This window comes from Topomyia yanbarensis, chromosome 2, assembly GCF_030247195.1.
Source record: "Topomyia yanbarensis strain Yona2022 chromosome 2, ASM3024719v1, whole genome shotgun sequence".
NCBI lineage: Eukaryota > Metazoa > Arthropoda > Insecta > Diptera > Culicidae > Topomyia > Topomyia yanbarensis.
This window is the reverse complement of record NC_080671.1, coordinates 197860910-197882775: the sequence shown is the minus strand read 5'-3', so window position 1 is coordinate 197882775 and position 21866 is coordinate 197860910. Positions and strand designations below refer to the sequence as shown.

General features: G+C 37.8%; 1 protein-coding gene across 2 annotated transcripts in view; it reads left to right on the top strand.

Annotated features, from left to right (window-relative positions):
• Nucleotides 1–21866, top strand: part of LOC131682611 (sarcoplasmic calcium-binding protein 1) — a 57019-nt gene that overhangs the window by 15715 nt on the left and 19438 nt on the right. For both annotated transcript variants that reach the window (XM_058964226.1, XM_058964227.1), the window contains exons 3-4: nt 14882–15048; nt 18911–18991. In XM_058964226.1, coding sequence (XP_058820209.1) covers nt 14882–15048; nt 18911–18991 — 248 coding nt within the window. The remainder of the gene's footprint in view (nt 1–14881; nt 15049–18910; nt 18992–21866) is intronic.

Genomic DNA, 21866 nt, shown 5'->3' with positions numbered 1-21866 from the left:
CGCATAGATGGCGCCAACACTAACTTTTCAACGGAGAGATAGAATATCAAGATGTTCGGAAGAATTACTGCAATATTCTTGTTCTACAACTTTGTAGAAGACACCTAATTTCTATCTCTCTTCGTTGAAAAGTTAGTGTTGGCGCCATCTATGCGGTCAGATGTGGAACTACAATTTTCTAACCAAAACATAGCTCGTATTATGTACTACAATTCTTCCGAACATACTATTCAGCTAAATCTAACCATTATTCCATAAAAATGTTTAGTTTGTTAGAACCTAATACTGATACAGTACCATGCACTGCTAGGCCCCATGCAAAACTGACTCAGACATCACTTCGTTAAAAGTTTAATAACTTTTCCTATTGGAGTCGGATCGCTTTGCAGTCTTCAACAAAGTTGTAGATAATAAAATTATCTTCTTAAGTTTTACTTTTGGTTATAATCTGATGTATACAGTGTCACCTAGCGGCGAAAATGTGAGCAAGAGGGTTTTCTCCATGTAAATTGTCGAAAAATCCCATACAAACTTCAAGCACGTTGGTCCGGTAGCTAGACTTGTTCGATTTGGCTCAAATTTGGAGCAGACACTCCTGGTGGGCCTAGGAATCGACTCAGGGGTGGGCCGATGGGGGTCATTTTTTTTCTGTCACTCTAGTGTGCAGGTAATATTCCGCTTTTGAAAGTCCAATAGTTTAGCGGAACATACATATGAGCGACCGAAATTAAAAGTCGCAAGGACAGAACATGCTTCATATAACCCATTTCAAATATATTTGAATAATCGCAAATAAACTTGAAGCGTAGAAGTCGGATAGAGATTCAGCATGAGAATCGCTTAAAAAGTTCTAATCCGTAAAATTCGGCAAGGTTGAACCTCAAGTATAAAAATCGGCTAGAAATAAATGAATCGCACTCATGAGCATTCGTACATCGAGATGTTTAAGATTAAAAATCGGCTAAAAAAATTACTTTGTAAGAATCGGATGTTTTTGCCTTTCTCAATAGAAAGGTATTGCAATTGCTCTGAAAACCGACTTCTTAACGGAGGCCCGGAGGGCCGAGTGACATATACCATTCGATTCAGTTCGTCGAGTTCGGCAAATGTCTGTGTGTGTGTATGTATGTGTGTGTGTATGTATGTGTGTGTGTATGTGCGTCTGTGTGTGTGTACGCGAACACAATCTCACTCACTTTTCTCAGAGATGGATGAACCGATTTTTACAAACTTAGTCCCAAATGAAAGGTGCAACGTTCCCATAGGCTGCTATTGAATTTCTAATGGATCCGACTTCCGGTTCCGGAATTACAGGGTGATGAGTACGATCACGCAGAAAACGTCGATTTTAAGAAATTCTGCAATGAATGTATAATGGTGAAAATTTTTCCAAAATGTGACCACAACTGCTTCGATTTGTAGTACTAGGTCATTAACAGCCATTCAAAGTCTCTTTGGTCACATTGGCCACCATCATCGGTTCCGGAAGCCCTGGCGGAAGTATCTAAATTCGGAATAACAGTCACATCGGTTTCTCGGAGATGGCTAAACCGATTCGACTAAACTTGGCCTCAAATGAAAGGTATTGCGTCCCCGTAAATGGCTATTTAATTTCATCCCGATCCGGTTCCGGAGTTACAGGTTGTGGCGTGCGATCACATAGCAAATTGTGATTCAAACCGATACTCCGATGAAAGCAAAAAAGGTAAAAATTTCGCTAAAATGTCTCTCAAACAACTTAAATTTGCTGTTCTAGGTCACCGACGGCCAAACAAACTTTCGTTGACTACATTGACCACCATAGACGGTTCCGGAAGTGCCCGGGAAAAGCGGCCATCTTTCATAACTAGCAAACTCATATCAGTTTCTCGGAAATGGTTGGGCCGATTTTCACAAACTTAGTCCCAAATGATAGCTATATTATCCCCACAGATGTCTGTAACATTTCGCACGGACCGCTTGTATGGTTCCGGAAATATAGACTGAACGGTCCGGTCACACATGAAATTCCCATATAAGCCGGATCTCAATTTTTTTTTCAAAGGGGGGACCCCATGAAATTTCAGAAATCGAATTCGTATTTTTGATGCCAAACATCTTTAAAATGCATGAAACGTCGAGATTTTATGTTATCTCGAAATTTTTTTTTTTATAAAAATCGACTTTTTGGGACTTTGCCGATTTCGCACCTTTTTGCCTTTCTCAATAAAAAGGTATTGCAATTGCTCTGAAAACCGACTTTTTAACGGAGGCCCGGAGGGCCGAGTGACATATACCATTCGATTCAGTTCGTCGAGTTCGGCAAATGTCTGTGTGTGTGTATGTATGTGTGTGTGTATGTGCGTCTGTGTGTGTGTACGCGAACACAATCTCACTCACTTTTCTCAGAGATGGATGAACCGATTTTTACAAACTTAGTCCCAAATGAAAGGTGCAACGTTCCCATAGGCTGCTATTGAATTTCTAATGGATCCGACTTCCGGTTCCGGAATTACAGGGTGATGAGTACGATCACGCAGAAAACGTCGATTTTAAGAAATTCTGCAATGAATGTATAATGGTGAAAAATTTTCCAAAATGTGACCACAACTGCTTCGATTTGTAGTACTAGGTCATTAACAGCCATTCAAAGTCTCTTTGGTCACATTGGCCACCATCATCGGTTCCGGAAGCCCTGGCGGAAGTATCTAAATTCGGAATAACAGTCACATCGGTTTCTCGGAGATGGCTAAACCGATTCGACTAAACTTGGCCTCAAATGAAAGGTATTGCGTCCCCGTAAATGGCTATTTAATTTCATCCCGATCCGACTTCCGGTTCCGGAGTTACAGGTTGTGGCGTGCGATCACATAGCAAATTGTGATTCAAACCGATACTCCGATGAAAGCAAAAAAGGTAAAAGTTTCGCTAAAATGTCTCTCAAACAACTTAAATTTGCTGTTCTAGGTCACCGACGGCCAAACAAACTTTCGTTGACTACATTGACCACCATAGACGGTTCCGGAAGTGCCCGGGAAAAGCGGCCATCTTTCATAACTAGCAAACTCATATCAGTTTCTCGGAAATGGTTGGGCCGATTTTCACAAACTTAGTCCCAAATGATAGCTATATTATCCCCACAGATGTCTATAAAATTTCGCACGGATCGCTTGTATGGTTCCGGAAATATAGACTGAACGGTCCGGTCACACATGAAATTCCCATATAAGCCGGAACTCAATTTTTTTTTCAAAGGGGGGACCCCATGAAATTTCAGAAATCGAATTCGTATTTTTGATGCCAAACATCTTTAAAATGCATGAAACGTCGAGATTTTATGTTATCTCGAAAAATTTTTTTTTATAAAAATCGACTTTTTGGGACTTTGCCGATTTCGCACCTTTTTGCCTTTCTCAATAGAAAGGTATTGCAATTGCTCTGAAAACCGACTTTTTAACGGAGGCCCGGAGGGCCGAGTGACATATACCATTCGATTCAGTTCGTCGAGTTCGGCAAATGTCTGTGTGTGTGTGTATGTATGTGTGTGTGTATGTATGTGTGTGTGTGTATGTGCGTCTGTGTGTGTGTACGCGAACACAATCTCACTCACTTTTCTCAGAGATGGATGAACCGATTTTTACAAACTTAGTCCCAAATGAAAGGTGCAACGTTCCCATAGGCTGCTATTGAATTTCTAATGGATCCGACTTCCGGTTCCGGAATTACAGGGTGATGAGTACGATCACGCAGAAAACGTCGATTTTAAGAAATTCTGCAATGAATGTATAATGGTGAAAATTTTTCCAAAATGTGACCACAACTGCTTCGATTTGTAGTACTAGGTCATTAACAGCCATTCAAAGTCTCTTTGGTCACATTGGCCACCATCATCGGTTCCGGAAGCCCCGGCGGAAGTATCCAAATTCAGAGTAACAGTCACATCGGTTTCTCGGAGATGGCTAGACCGATTCGACTAAACTTGACCTCAAATGAAAGGTATTGCGTCCCCGTAAATGGCTATTAAATGTTATCCCCAACCGACTTCCGGTTCCGGAGTTACGGGTTGTGGCGTGCGATCACATAGCAAATTGTGATTCAAACCGATACCCCGATGGAAGCAAAAAAGGTAAAAATTTCGCTAAAATGTCTCTCAAACAACTTAAATTTGCTGTTCTAGGTCACCGACGGCCAAACAAACTTTCGTTGACTACATTGACCACCATAGACGGTTCCGGAAGTGCCCGGGAAAAGCGGCCATCTTTCATAACTAGCAAACTCATATCAGTTTCTCGGAAATGGTTGGGCCGATTTTCACAAACTTAGTCCCAAATGATAGCTATATTATCACCACAGATGTCTATAAAATTTCGCACGGATCGCTTCTATGGGTCCGGAAATATAGACTAAATCGTCCGGTCACATATGAAATTCCCATATAAGCCGGAACTCAAATTTTTTTTTCCAAAGGGGGGACCCCATGAAATTTCAGAAATCGAATTCGTATTTTTGATGCCAAACATCTTTAAAATGCATGAAACGTCGAGATTTTATGTTATCTCGAAAAAATTTTTTTTATAAAAATCGACTTTTTGGGACTGCCGATTTCGCACCTTTTTGCCTTTCTCAATAGAAAGGTATTGCAATTGCTCTGAAAACCGACTTTTTAACGGAGGCTCGGAGGGCCGAGTGACATATACCATTCGATTCAGTTCGTCGAGTTCGGCAAATGTCTGTGTGTGTGTATGTATGTGTGTGTGTATGTATGTGTATGTGTATGTGCGTCTGTGTGTGTGTACGCGAACACAATCTCACTCACTTTTCTCAGAGATGGATGAACCGATTTTTACAAACTTAGTCCCAAATGAAAGGTGCAACGTTCCCATAGGCTGCTATTGAATTTCTAATGGATCCGACTTCCGGTTCCGGAATTACAGGGTGATGAGTACGATCACGCAGAAAACGTCGATTTTAAGAAATTCTGCAATGAATGTATAATGGTGAAAATTTTTCCAAAATGTGACCACAACTGCTTCGATTTGTAGTACTAGGTCATTAACAGCCATTCAAAGTCTCTTTGGTCACATTGGCCACCATCATCGGTTCCGGAAGCCCTGGCGGAAGTATCTAAATTCGGAATAACAGTCACATCGGTTTCTCGGAGATGGCTAAACCGATTCGACTAAACTTGGCCTCAAATGAAAGGTATTGCGTCCCCGTAAATGGCTATTTAATTTCATCCCGATCCGACTTCCGGTTCCGGAGTTACAGGTTGTGGCGTGCGATCACATAGCAAATTGTGATTCAAACCGATACTCCGATGAAAGCAAAAAAGGTAAAAATTTCGCTAAAATGTCTCTCAAACAACTTAAATTTGCTGTTCTAGGTCACCGACGGCCAAACAAACTTTCGTTGACTACATTGACCACCATAGACGGTTCCGGAAGTGCCCGGGAAAAGCGGCCATCTTTCATAACTAGCAAACTCATATCAGTTTCTCGGAAATGGTTGGGCCGATTTTCACAAACTTAGTCCCAAATGATAGCTATATTATCCCCACAGATGTCTGTAAAATTTCGCACGGATCGCTTGTATGGTTCCGGAAATATAGACTGAACGGTCCGGTCACACATGAAATTCCCATATAAGCCGGAACTCAATTTTTTTTTCCAAAGGGGGGACCCCATGAAATTTCAGAAATCGAATTCGTATTTTTGATGCCAAACATCTTTAAAATGCATGAAACGTCGAGATTTTATGTTATCTCGAAAAAAATTTTTTTTATAAAAATCGACTTTTTGGGACTTTGCCGATTTCGCACCTTTTTGCCTTTCTCAATAGAAAGGTATTGCAATTGCTCTGAAAACCGACTTTTTAACGGAGGCCCGGAGGGCCGAGTGACATATACCATTCGATTCAGTTCGTCGAGTTCGGCAAATGTCTGTGTGTGTGTATGTATGTGTGTGTGTATGTGCGTCTGTGTGTGTGTACGCGAACACAATCTCACTCACTTTTCTCAGAGATGGATGAACCGATTTTTACAAACTTAGTCCCAAATGAAAGGTGCAACGTTCCCATAGGCTGCTATTGAATTTCTAATGGATCCGACTTCCGGTTCTGGAATTACAGGGTGATGAGTACGATCACGCAGAAAACGTCGATTTTAAGAAATTCTGCAATGAATGTATAATGGTGAAAAATTTTCCAAAATGTGACCACAACTGCTTCGATTTGTAGTACTAGGTCATTAACAGCCATTCAAAGTCTCTTTGGTCACATTGGCCACCATCATCGGTTCCGGAAGCCCCGGCGGAAGTATCCAAATTCAGAGTAACAGTCACATCGGTTTCTCGGAGATGGCTAGATCGATTCGACTAAACTTGACCTCAAATGAAAGGTATTGCGTCCCCGTAAATGTCTATTAAATTTTATCCCCAACCGACTTCCGGTTCCGGAGTTACGGGTTGTGGCGTGCGATCACATAGCAAATTGTGATTCAAACCGATACCCCGATGGAAGCAAAAAAGGTAAAAATTTCGCTAAAATGTCTCTCAAATAACTTAGCTTTGCAGTTCTAGGTCACCGACGGCCAAAAAAACTTTCGTTGACTACATTGACCACCATAGACGGTTCCGGAAGTGCCCGGGAAAAGCGGCCATCTTTCATAACTAGCAAACTCATATCAGTTTCTCGGAAATGGTTGGGCCGATTTTCACAAACTTAGTCCCAAATGATAGCTATATTATCCCCACAGATGTCTAACAAATTTCGTACGGATCGCTTCTATGGGTCCGGAAATATAGACTAAATCGTCCGGTCACATATGAAATTCCCATATAAGCCGGAACTCAAATTTTTTTTCCAAAGGGGGGACCCCATGAAATTTCAGAAATCGAATTCGTATTTTTGATGCCAAACATGAAACGTCGAGATTTTATGTTATCTCGAAAAAATTTTTTTTTATAAAAATCGACTTTTTGGGACTGCCGATTTCGCACCTTTTTTCAGTTCGATATTACTGTGGCTGTTTTTGCTTTTTAAAAATTTTAGAACTCGAATAATGATTTATTTTCCTGTATATAGTTATCATGTGATGTATAATAATAAAATGTAATATATTCATTTAAAAGTTTTTAATGAATATAAACAACGCACACATTCTCGTGATTCATGATTGAGAAAGGCACAATTGCACCGCTAGGTGGATTAAAATAGGTTTTTTCTGTTTGTTCTGTCCTTGCAACTTTTATTTTCGTTTGCTCATATCGAAGTAATTGGTAACAATGTGCGATAAATACGTAAATAAGTAAAACGACTACTGAGTTTCTCGAAAATTTTAATTACGAATGAAAATAGAAAGACCTAAACATTTTTCATCTTCCACCAAGTTGCAAGATTTTTTAAAAGTGGAAAGGAAATTTTTAAGAAGAGGGGCAAACAAAAAAAAGGTTACGTCAAAAGACGGCCCTTTCTAAATAAGATGTTACGAAGAGATTATAATAAGATGTTATAATGATGTTATATTGAGATGGAATAAAAAAGTCTACAGTAGAAAATATTATCATACTTAAATGATGCTCCGGACTATATGGACATTCGTCACACACATTTGTGAACAACTGGCGTTTAAATTATAAATTGGAATATAGTTCAATTAAAAATTCTGTAAAACATAGGTAAATCGCTTTCCAGGAAAACAAATGTTGTACGCCTACCGGAAATTAGTCGATATTTTTAAGCATACGAAACTGTTGAGGTTCGCCAAAAAATTTATAATTTGGCAGGCTATTTGTTTGTTTATTAAAAAGCATCATTTTTATTGCGGGACCATTTGTGGAAATTTACGTGAACGAGTCTCTGTAAAAACGTTTTCTACCTTTGCTGAGCCAAGATAAATGATCCGAGCTGTTTTGATTAGATTTTGACATATACCGATGTGATTAATTCGAAACGTTACACCCAACATATCCAAGTAGGTATTATTAGAGCACTCTAGTAGTGTGGCCATGAGGCCATAACGTATCCAAACGAACATATAATTTGATGTATTCACAATAGAAATACGTCAGATTTCTGCTCGTTTGGATACGTCAAACTCGTCTTGGCTACACTCTAACTAGAGTGCTCCAGGTATTATGCCCTCCAGCACAGATGGTTTTCATTCAATTTTCGTCCCAAAAAAAACCAAAACCAGTGGCCAACATTCAAAGGAGAAAATTACGTAAATTGAAAATATGGAAAAAAAATGTTAGGTGCCTACTGTACTCTTACTAGCCATTGCATTTAACAGACTGATACAAATTAAAACGGAAACAGTCAACCATGGGCAGTCAAATGCAAAAATGCTCCCAATGCTTGGTGAGTACATAGCAAATGTAGGTATTTGAACAATCCATAAACACAAAAAGTGAAAACTGATCGGTTATGCAAATTGGCATATACTTGAACGAAGGTTAGTCTACTGTATGCAATACTGTACCCGTTCTTGTACCGGTATACTGGAAGAATGATGCATACACGCAGGAAAATTTAACCCATTGAAGCCTAAAATATGTTCTATTGAATTCAATAATTTTTTGTTTATCACATTATCCAACAAAATTATTGGTTTGAAAATATTTTTTATTAGAACCACCATAAATTATTGCTTACATTAAAAACGCTTTAATTGAATAAGTTATTGAATAGCTTTCTTTTTAGTTTCAATAAAAAAATAGTAGAAAAGTGAACAATACATTGTTTTATTGAAACAATAAATAAATTTTATTGAATTCAATAAATAAATTTATTGTCTCCTGACCAATAATTTTATTTTTTGAATTTAATCCATATTATTATTGAACCTACAATTTTTTTCTGCGTGTATGATTATGATTGAAACTAAAATGCTACAGAAATACGTCCGATTGAATATCGATTAAATAATCTAAAACCGTTGTTTCTCGATTGGAAAACCTCTCTTGCATGTTTCGTCGCATTTCGCGAAACAATTACACGCCATGTTTGCTTGCTTTCGAATTTGAAAGGATGCTTCACATCAAGTTTATCGACTTTAACCCTACTAGTTACGCCATAATAGCACAAATTTTGATTATGCCAAGCACAGGAATTGATCAACAACACAAAACTATCCAATTTAAACTTCTTTTTTTCGTGAACATTTTCCGTCAATTTAGAAACATGAAGAAACATAACAACCAATGGAGGGGAGGGTTGTATGTTTATTTTCATCATTCATAACCCACTTGGTCTACAATCGACGAAATGCGTATAAATTGGTATGCAGCACTTCTAATAAGTAGTATAAAAATGAAAAACGAACGAAAGTTGTGAAATAATCATGCTAGAATGAAAATGCCCTTATTTTTATCTTAAGTACAGTTGAAGGCAATGCGTCGATGAAACGTGGTGAATGCTGCTATTTCCAACAGCTTTATATGGGCAGATTGACAATCATAATAGGGTGAAAATGGGCTCAACAAAACCCTATTAACAGTAGATAAATCTTAAATCCTTTATATACAATATGTCATTGCATGTGGAAATTCTTTGCTGCAACTAAAACCTTTGCTTGTGTATAGTTGGTTGTTTTACTTTGCTTTCTCGTATTGCGAGTTACCACTGTGAAACCATTTCTTTTTGGTTTAATACTGATCGTAGCTGATTTGCTATTCGTTGATGGTTGAGCAATGAATGCAGGCTGGAATTCAAATATAAAATCAAGGTCTTTCGCTAGACTAACTGTCACTTCGTTGTCAAACGGGCTGTCAAAATTTAATCGAGTGATTCGAGTAATATGTATCGCATACAAAATAATGCGTAAGGATGGCTTTTTTGGCTTACATATATGCGAATTACACTGTAAACTATGTAATTTACCACACAGTGTGAGACTGCGTATACCATTCACATATACCCTGTAGCCGCTGTTTTCGAGTAAATTCACAATATTAGTTCAGATATGTGTAGTAAATTTTGTTGCACATTTTTAATTAACACTATAGGATTTAGGAAGACTACAATTCTCCTCTTGCTACAAAATTTTGTGCTGACAAAACTGTACACTGACAGCCAGTCTTCCCAAATGAACATCGTACACAATGTTCGCGCTAGTTCTGTGCTCATATTTAACCAACATTTTGTGTACGAACTCGAACACGCTATTTCGTACCAAAACAGGTGCACATGTTCGCCTGCACAATCGAACCCCATGTACGTACACAGTGTGTACACCTGGCGTACACATAGGTTCGTGGCACCAGTTTTCCCTTTCTCACTCTCATCATCACTAGCTTTGACTCTTTTGCCTTGTGCGAATCGTTCTCGTGTATGAACCCGGTATACGTATACGAATGTTTGAACCAAAGTTTGTACATCGTTCGCTTGGGTTCGATGTTCGAGGCGAACCTGTTCATCGAGACGAAGCATGTTTGAAGTTGAACGCGTGCACGAAACAGTTTGTGGGAGCAGTGAGTTTTTTTTAATTTGTTTGGGTCGGCGGTCACCGGGAAGAACCCTTGTAGAAATTGAGGTTTTATGGTAGTTTTATAGCCACTGATAAAACTTAGATTGCACTTTTAACGTGCTATAAAACTTCAATTGTTACTTGGGAAGTGACGTAGAAAGTCACGAACCACGGAATTAGGCAGACGTATCCCAAGTTTCCACTCACAATAATCAGTAAAATGAAATGCGTGTGTGCGAACCATAGCTTGGTACAAGTGAAAAGTCTACGTTCGCCATAAAGCAACGATTCTCACTTTCCTGACTACTCGCGAATAAATTGAAACACTGGCCGTTTTCACTGTAGAGAATCAGCCGCACGAGCCAAATTCTCCTCTACAATTATTCTTCGAGGAGAACGAAACAGGGCAGACAAAGGTGTCGAGTAAGTGCTCGGGAAGTTGCAAGACAAGAGCCTTGCTCACTAAGTCATTATCATAGCTAAGCGACAAGGATTCCGCTAGAGTAGTAAAACGTGGCCGTTGTGCTCCGGTCAGTCGTAAGTGACCGCCAACCGTCCCACGTGCTATAGCAGAGCTGCCGGAAGTCCGAAAGTCGCCCTTCCACTAAGTGACTTCATAGACAGGTAAATAAAATACTCGAGTAGTGGTTAATGAGTTAAGTTAAAAAACTACTCGAGTAGTGGTTAAGGGGGTGAACCCCCTTAATTGAAAAATTATCTAAAAAACTCAATGAAGGGGTTAGGAATTTTTTACACAGAATGTGTTTGCAAAGTTTGGAAGAAATCGGATAAGTAGTTTTTGAATGGCAGGTAAGGGACCATTCATAAATTACGTAACGCAAAAATTGCCCAAAATTGACTCCCCCCTCCCCCTATGTAACAAATTGTCACAAATTTCTCCATCCCCCCCTCCCCTGTTACGTAACAAATTCCAAGTAAAAATTTTTTTTCTTCGATGAAAACATGTTACGTAACGATCTAGTTAACACCCCCTCCCCCCTATGTCACAACTTGTCACAACTTGTCGTACCCCCTCCCCCCCTAAATGCGTTACGTAATTTATGAATGGTCCCTAACACCGCAAATCATGTTTTTTTTCCAGAGACGTTCTACAAAAAGCTTCGTCACCGAGTCGCTTGTCAATATTTTTGCATAGAAAAATTACAGAATGTTATTGAAATGAAACACTATAATGTACAAAAGTTTTGATCAATTCGCTTGAGGCAAAGTTCTAAAAAAATTCGCAAAAAATGTGTTTATTTTTTCACGCTGATACCCTTACCACCCCCCCCCCTTAAACAGCTTTCTGGACAGGAATATTATTGGGCGACTGCAGGAGAAAAGGCGGCAGAGATTTCCAAACATATTAAGCTGTCGTCGTTCTCAAATAAATATTTCGTGTGGCAGGCCATCTGTGGTTTGAAGAGCGACATTAACATCGCAATCGGAACCATCAACCAGGAAATTTACCTGCATGGGTGCCTGATAAAACATCTATAGTCTTCGCTCAAGCAACACAATTGTTTCGTTCTGTTTTGACTGAATCTTGTCATTACGGAAAATGTCCATGAAGTGGAATAGCGCGAACAACGTCTAAGTGGTGCCCAAGGACATGAATTCTCCCAACACACAAGAGCTCCGCTAAATAGAAAAAATATTGGGTAATCTCAAGCTTATAAAACGCAGAAGACAGTTGTCAGCGATATGCAGGTCAAGACAAACTGGCGTTCTGCGGCTATGCGAAACTTGATGGAAGGCGGCAAACGAAAGGCCCGGCAATTCGTATTCGCTCAAAAGGAAGCTTGAGTGAATACTTTTTTTTCTTACTCTGAATCAATTGAACTTGCAAAAGAAACATGATTTGACTTTTTAATAAAAAATTTGACTGATTTATTCACATTCTTGTTTTTTGATTTAGCGGCCTATGCTAACACTATGAATGAAGGAATCAGTCTGACTGAACGCATACGCCGAATACAAACTATGTTCATGATTCCGCAAAAGAGATTTAGCCAAGTATGCCTGTGTTTATGTTTTAATATTTCACCAGGTTTGTCTTGATATACCAGTCGCTGGTGAGCGTTCTGAGATAGTATAACCATATAACTTTTGCGTAACTTTCGAAGTATGTGGGAATCGTGTAATTAATATTTTCCTGATCGGTTACGTGTTTTGGATTTCACTCTTTATTTCGAATACAAAAACTGTACTCGGGACACTATTCTAAACTAATTAGGTTGAATTGATTAATATATATTCTAGCTGTCGTACCTTAAGATCAACTACTACTGTATTGTATTTCAAACCAACTGAAGTTTCCTTTTTCTTCCTTCAAATCGACGTACTGTTTACTTATAAAAAGAAGCGTATATAATATGTAGTATTATATTTTACGGAGAACTTACAGATAGTTTAACAAACTTCAAAAAAGCCCTCAAACTTAAGAAAGTTTAACAATTGAGAAAATCCTGAAAACTATGAAGACAGCAGATACCGTAAACATTAGAAAGTTTTTACAAACTCCAGAAAAGTTTGAAAACTTTACGTAAATTTTACGAACTTCAAAAAAAATTCAGGGAAGTCTGAAGACTCGCCCGGCAAAACGTTAAGATAATCTTACAGTGGAATATTGTTTGATAAACTGACGCGTCACGACCGTGGATCCGTCTTGTTAAGCATTTGCTTATTCGCTGGTGGTGTTGTTTGTTAGTTTGAATATCAGTTGCAGATTGCAGCTTCCGTAAATGATTTTCCGTGGTCTACCGCCTGATAACCAAGCTGGCACGTTAAAATCTGTCTTTGATGCGTGCATAGCGTAGTTTGTGTGATGCTCTGGTATTCTATTTTGTTCTGTAGAAAGAGGTAGCAAGGAATAGGTTTGTGCACTGTTCATTATATTTGAAAAACTATTTTTCTAGTAGTATCAGGCACAATTATTCGTATTGTGGGATGCATTTTTTAATTGTCGTAAAATTACTAATAAAGTCTAAATATTTGTTTAACCACCGCAATCATTTTTCAAACTATCGTACATTAGCTTACTTTTTCCTAGCATTTTAATGACAAAAAAGAAGTCAACGTTCCTAAAAAACTCAAATACATCATTTTTGCACCTTTTCGAAAAATTAAAACGTGAATCAATCCTACATATAATTAAGTTCTTTTTTAATATTACTCAATTCCAAAAATTCAATCATTTCTCTCAAACCATCCTATGAACCGTTTGTTATTATGACGTCACCCCCCTTTATTAGCGCAACCGTTACCCGTTGTCAGCACGTCTTCGTAGATAACACACATTGCAGACTGCGATGCACGATCTGTAAGAAGTCGTCTGTTTCGTCCAGGTTCTCTGCATTACATCATGCCCACTGTAGTGTGACGTGTTTCATCAGTCTTCCAAAGATAACCATTTGGTATACTTTGTAGATTATACGATATATCCGTGGAAATTCCACGCAATGAAACTACATCAATTAGCTTACGAGCCACACTTCATCCAGTGCCTTACCAGTAGCTACATTTCTATAATTGAAAGCTTAAAGCTTTCAAACAGATTAGCTGACTTATATTTTCCGAGAGTTTCTATCTTCAGCGAAATATATACACACAGCAGCATTCATGTTTCTGTTGTGTAAAGAGCATAGGAAAAATACTTAAGCCTGACCCGCTACCAAAAAGGATGGCACATTTATATAAAGTAGACCTGTCTCAGCTACAGCCGAAAATTGGCATCTTGGGGCATTACTGCGATGGGTATCTCAACATGTTTTGTACAGCTATGGTAAGGTTGTGGCATGCTTCAAGAGCATAACAGAAAGTGTCGATTCGCTAAATGGAGACATCAAAATCTCGTTAAAATTTCATTAGTTCCGTTGAACTAAATCATTCATTTACAGCCCGTTTGCAGTCCCTTTTCAATTTCTTTCACCCAAATCACATTCTCACGCAAAGGACAAACGCAGAATCTGCACGAAGCACAAGATTTGGTTTCGATTACTTGAATGGGATTTGTTTCCATGGAGGCACGTGGTACCGACGGTGTCAGTACTTATACGGGTAATGGTAAAAATAGAAAATATCAATTTACACTGTTATCATGAACCGGTCCAAGTATCTGTTATGACCTCCATAAATGACTTTAATTGAAAATGACATACAAAAGGGTGCTTTTATTACTCCAGTTCTCTAGCAATATTCGTATTATATCAAAGTGGAGCTTCGCCAAGCCATTATCAAAATGCAATTACTCGGAGAAATGTTCACATGAGGCCGCTTCCATACATTAAGTCCGTAATAAAGCGAAATTTTAACCACTATTGTTGCAAGATGCGCACACATGCACCTATACGTACTATATAATTGCTAAACTATATTTTGCGGCTGCCTAGTTTGCTAATTTACAACTTTTCCCCTTGTTCTGCTATCTGTTTTCAATAGATTTGGACAACAACGGCTTCCTGGACAACAACGATTTCCAGTGCATGGCGCTGCGTGCCACCGTTATCGAGGGCAAGGGCAACATCAACCAGGCTCGCCTCACAGAATACAGAACCATCATGAAGGCACTGTGGGATGAGATCTCTGCCCTTGCCGATTTCGATAAGGTAAGATGAATGTTGAAATACCACCTCCCTACCACGTTTCCTTTACGCTATTGGAAAGTTGTTGTTGTTGAAACTTTGCGCGGCCTGACACGATATATCTAGATATATAAAAATGACACGCAGTCATGAATAGACATAAACACTACCTCACACAGTAATAATTCCAACCCTAATGACACGTAATGTGGAACAGATATTAATAAATTAATATTTAAATTCACTGCAACGGAGTCCTGATTCCTAAACATTTTTGGTGCGTTATTAAGTATAGCCTGTAACGACAAGCTTTCAAAAGTCGTACGAGACAATCAATATGGAATGAGTGATACAATCGATTAGAAACACATGTTTACCACTAATTTCTTCGCATCGGAATACATCATGGCAAGTGTTGAGATGAGTTGGTCAAGATATTTTTTTATCGTATTCAGTCTTAAGTACATATATGCTGCTTTGGACATACGTACTCGAGACCTGCGAGGTCGTGTTGCTCATTGTAGGATAGATTGTTACAACTATATAACGAGGTGGTGGCACCATAAAACTTTCGCTGTGTGCCGTCAACGCATAGTGAACTAGAAAAATACTGGCCAAAACCAACCAGGAGCAATTCCACCAAGATTAGAACCAAAATTTGGAAGAGAGTGAGTTTCTCCATATCACTAGAGTATCCGGTCAGGGGCCCTGAAACTTCTAATTTGCATAACTTAGACGAAGATTGAAGGCTTCTTACTGAATGTAGCTTACTTTAAAGTAAGCTGAAACGTTAACTACGGAAATATTTTTACTTTCATCATCACTAAAATACATCAATCATTGCATGTAACCATAACCATATACGCGAGAATGCGAGGGTAGGAGAACGGGGATGATGGCGATTGCATGTGCGTATGCGTGACCAGAATTGTATTATCGCAAAGGGTACAAGTGTTTGTAGCGTGTATAACGTGACGTGTTTGAGTCTAATCATATAACTGTTTAGTCGTTTGCACATTCGCGTTGGCTTTTTAAATGTTCGCAGAAACCGTCATTTCGATGTTTAATATAGAGTGTGCGGCTCAGATGAATGGATGATCGCGCGAAAGCGGGCGTTTGTATGTTGACACACAAAACTGCGTTTATAAATTCGCAAGTTCGACCACGTTAACTTACTCACCGTGACGTTCATGTGATTGCGAAATCGTGGTCGTAGGTATGCGCTAATGATCGCGTTGGCAACCGTGTTTGTATTATCGCGAAAAGCTCGAGCGTTTTTTTTTATCGTGTGTGGATATTTGTAGTCGTGTCTGCTAGCGCGTTTATGAATTCGCGTGTACTAATGTGTTCGTATAAGCGTAGGATGGTTTGCACATTCCCGTGTGCCTTTGAGTATCGCTAGGCACGGACAAAAAAAAACATTTTTATTCCAAACACCATACAAATTTAACAAACACTAACTAATAACTGAGCTCTGGTTTGGACTGGTGAGACTAGGGCCAATAAAAGGCCCAATATGCCCTTCTCGATGAACTATTGCAACAAACATCTTAAAACAACTTTCTGTTAGAGTTCAATTTGAAAAGCTATAAGGCTATAATTATGTTGAATTGAATGTTAATGGCTATTTTGCTAATTGACACTTTAAACGGAGATGAACGAATAAACTAGTATTAATCGTAGATAATTGATGCACTAAGTTTATTCTAATTGATACAAGTAATATTGATATATAGTCCCTTGCCTAGTTGATAGAGTGTTCCTTGCCTAGTTGATAAAATGTCACGGAAGCGAAGCGGCTGTTCGACAAAAAACGACTTGAGTTTGCTACGACCGCATATTGTTGTCTCAAAGTAGACAAGAAATGATGAAAAATGGCAATGCATCCATTCCAATTTTTTATCCCCTTAGAAGTAATTATGGAGATAAACTTTTCAAAAAATATTATTTAGGGACATAGTGTCTTCAGTAAAGTGTTTTAGAATGTCAGAAAAAAAGTTTGTTGAAGACATAAGAGCTCTATGTATGCCGCACATCGACATATATAATATTATTTACGAAAATTTATTAAATCCAATTCTTTTCAAATAACTCTTTTATTGTAAATTGTATAGACCTTGTACAAAGATATGTATTTTAATGTTTTCAACAACTTAGCAAAAAGCAAAAAAAAAAAATAAAAAGAACCATTAACTCTAGTACTGAAACAATTTTTTTTAGTGGTTTTTCCGCAAATAACCTAATATAGTTCAACACTATGAATACATAGAGCATTCATGTCTTCAACAAAGTTGTTTCCAATTCTTTACAACTTTACGAAAGATAGCAAGTCTTTAAATAATGTTTTTTGAAAAGTTAATTTTCCATACTTACTTCTACAGGGATTAACCACTAAAATAATTCTTTTAAGAAATGCCGTTTTATAAATCTTCTTAGAAAAGACCAAATCTTCTAAGTTGACGGTTTCCAAATTGTGTGACCTTGACCGTAAAAGAAACCTATTCTGAACATTTATTCTCGTATTCATTACATTACGAGTTCATAGCTTAGGAACACGCCATTCAATTCAGCACTCAAATGTACACCATAAATAGCCACTTACATCCCTTTTTAATTTTACTTAATTATCAATCCCACTGGGTGGTTATTTTTATAATTGATATTATAATTGTCATCCCATAAGAAATACATTGCGACGAATCGTGTGCCGAATAGCGCTCTTTCTGCGACGAAAACTAAACGTCGCGTCTCCTTTGGACAAGCACAGACAACACAATGGCTTTTATTTGAGTCCGTAGCTTTTAATTAACTATAACGAGAACACACCTGGAATCAATCGCACGACACGAGACCCGTCTCCGTATTAACTTGTATCGGTTACTGGTTAGAAGTTAGTTGCCCAGATCTCCATCCTCAATTATTAGACGACTCTAAGCTATTCTAGTGATCCACTGAATTTGATTTGCCGCCAACGTGAGCAAACATTGTGATGATAGTCCCATCACACTCCAATGCTGCTACATTTATATGCAAAAGTAAACAATATTCATTCTCTCACCTGTTCGCCTTGTGTAGTGTGGGAAGGGAGGCGTGTGAAATGAAAATTTGTTGTTTATCTTTCCTGCTCAACATCATCTACATTCACCCGCTTCGGTTTGTGAAGGTGTACCTAACATTTCCACGCGGATTTCGAGATTGTTAATGGCAATTAGTGCAATTTTGTGCGTTCTCTTTTAACTCAGGACCATAGTGTAACAAGTGGCAGTCAAAAATCAAAGAACATGTGAAAATCAGTCTGCGGCGAGATGCGGTGTATTAAACGAGCTACCGAAACAAGGTCTAGGTATAAATAGTCATTTGTAATATTCAGTGTTTTGTGTAACTCGGATATGGAATTAAGTAATTCTATTGAGTAATGCGCACTTTGAAAACAACACCTGTTTATTACCGACACAAAAGACAACTTACAACAATGAAACAATGTTTCCCAGCATAAGTCCATACCATGATACCCTAACTTGTCATTGTTTATCGAATGTTCGTTTTGATTTCCTTCAGTTGAAGAAAATCTGGAATAAACGGACCTCCATCCTCGCTCCTACCACAGCACATTGGACTAATAGAAAACGAATCCAACTTACATGAAATATTTTGAATCGATCTAGAACACCCTATCGAACTACAAATATAAGGGTTCTGGGCTAATGACAGCATCATTTGTGTTTGAAGTATTAGTTCTCAAAAATTAGTTGCGCAAAACAGAATCAAGCCATAAAGTGAGAAAAAGCAATAAACTTTATTTAAAACCTATATGTTACCCGCAAATACCTTGACGATACAAAACACAATCAAAACAATAACTATTTGAATTTTCTCTTTACAACAGGACGGTAAAATCACCACCGAAGAATTCAAACAAGCCGTTAAGCAGACCTGCGTTGGCAAACCATACTCCGAATTCCCCAAGGTAAGCTTTACATAACAACATCAAATCGTGATTTCTTCGTTGTTTCGTAATATGTCATGCATTAGTAAATATCGAAACTATTAACATGACATAATACGTAACAGAAAAGACCAAACAAAAAAGATTTATGCTGATGGATAGAATTGAACTAATGATTTATGTTACTAATAAAATAAAGGTATATAATACCACTCAAACGTAGACAAATATGTTCGGCAAATCGGCTACATCCGGGCAAGTCGCCCACGTATCACTGGAATCTAATATTTACGAGTTGTTTTATGATAGCTTGTCGATGTTGTGCTATCTTATGACAAGCGCCATTTAGCATATTTCGAGAAAAACGATTTTTAAAGTTTGAGATTGAATATCTTGAAACTTATAAATGGTATAAACTATTTAGAGAAGACAATGCTTCCATCTATTCAACTGAAAATAAAGATATTAATCTCGAGAAAATGATTTATATACACATGCACCATGCGAAAAACTGTGTTTCGACGATATATCCAACGGCGTTCATGTTAACAGAATGCCCTCTTATTTGACTATTGAACGCATATCACCTAGGGCAGGCGTAATCTACATATAATCAAGCAGCGCTTGTCATATACCCTGTGCAGATCTCTATATGTCAATTCTGAAACTAGATGGTCCACTACGGAAAAACATGCACCAAAGTAGCTAATAAAAATGTATATACTACAATCGATACTAACATGCAGCTACCGATATTCACTAACACAAATCTCATAAGAGTTATAAAGTTACATAGATTTATTGTTTGTTAGTGGAGCAAGAAAAGCCTGCTCCAGTAGGCATAACACCTCATCTTTTCATTGTCAACAGGCAATATGCTAACCCTAATGGCAAAAAAACTTAGTACTTAACAATACATAGAATAGGAAAAAACACAATGATGATATATCGGTGATCAAAGATACCCTACTTTACGGTTTATTTGTAAACAATGATAGTAATGACTATGAAATCTACCATTCATTGTAGCACGATAACTAAATCTGCCGCATATGGGATGTGCCAAAAACTAACAAACCTGACTATTTATGCGATCTTTTTCACATCATAGTGTCCTTGATATATGACCATTTTCAGTTTTTTGTATCATAAGTTTTCTTATCGTACTTTCGAAAAATCAGCAGTTTGTTTGAGTAGTGTAGCTGGAATGGAGAAAACATATAAAAACCCTATAGTTTCTAGAAGTATTTAAACTATGTGTATTGAAGCAATTTGTTGTGGAATGATTGAAAAAGTAGCGGGGAATAGTTCTGCAGTGTAGGCGAATGTCCTTATGGTTAAAACCTTACTAAACAAAAAGGTCCTCAATATAGTGGAAATGGATATCTCATTAAAGATGGATGAACTGACCTGACCATTACATACAACAGTACCATTCGCGTTTTTGTTGGAAACTTATTGACTCTCCAAACAAGATTATTGGATAAGTGGTACGCAGTTCTTGAACATACCATTTATTTTTACGAGCGCGACATTAATTTGCATTCACACATAAATAACGAACATAATCCATAAAAATAAATCAAGAAGTTAACATGATTTTGAAAAAAAAAATTTTTGGCGTGAAGTAGCCCCCACAGTAGTTGGGGGCGACTTTACGCCAATTTTTAGTTCTTTACATCTCATGTTTAATCTTGATTTTTCAAAAGTTCTTTTCCCTGACTTTGAATGTACTTCTGCCATATGTAAAACATCAAACAGTTTCAAATTTGAAGTTGCGTGATCGTAGTTCTTGAGTGTAATGTACAAAACGTTCTATTTTTGGCGTAAGGTAACTCCCGATGACGGTTTCTAATAAATAGACAAAGTGGTGCTTTACTACCAACCTTACAGGCAATATAATATGTGCAAGTTATGAATTGATTTCACCCTCTACTGTACACAAAAGTGATACCAAACGCATACCGTGTGGTGCTTGGCAAAAATTCACCAATTGCTCTGGTCAGAGTATGAATTGTTTACGCGGATTAAATTACAAGATAAATAAGCAGTATTTTTGCTCGCCAGTGTTCGCACGTTTCCTACCTTTTCATTGGAGCAAATACAAATATTGGTCTAGCTTGTTTCATATTTCGACAGAAAGTGATTTCTTTAGTTTTGTCATAAAATGTTTAAAATATGAATTGAGATAATTTCGACTGAATTTGCAGCTAATTCGATTGATTCATCTGATATCGTTCAAGTACATGCTAGATCAGTGATTTTCAACCTTTTTCATTCCATGTACCCCTTTCCGAACATTGATCTCCCTCATGTACCCCATTCTGAAAATTGTATACCACCATTACTGCCCATATAAGCATAAGAGTCCCATATGGATTTTTGTCGAAAATGAGATATCTGTTGGATTGTACTCTGTATCACCACCGAATCATAATGCACAAATAAGATTACCAGGTTTGTTCAGAAAATATCGAAAAAAAATACCACAACCTGGTTGTCCCATCCATAAGGCTCAATGAAAAACGTAAATCTTGAACAGCGTTTTTCTCGGCTTGCTGTTTTTCAATATGGGACTCTTATGCATATATGGGCAGATTACTCCGTCAGAAAATGATTATCAATTTGATGATAAATTGATAACTATACTATTTTCAATTGGTAACCTGTTCCTGAAGACACTTTAATAAAAAAAAATCCAACGGGATAGCTAGAATAGTAGGGTGGATGTACCAATAGTCGCATGCTTAAGGAATTTTTTTGATAAAAAATCGATTAATAGACCTATGGGCAATGTTAATACATTAAACGAAAGCTTTCAGTCCCTACTTCATAGGAAAAATATAAAGATGGCTTAATAACCAATTTATGTATTCAAAACCGCTTGTACCACTAT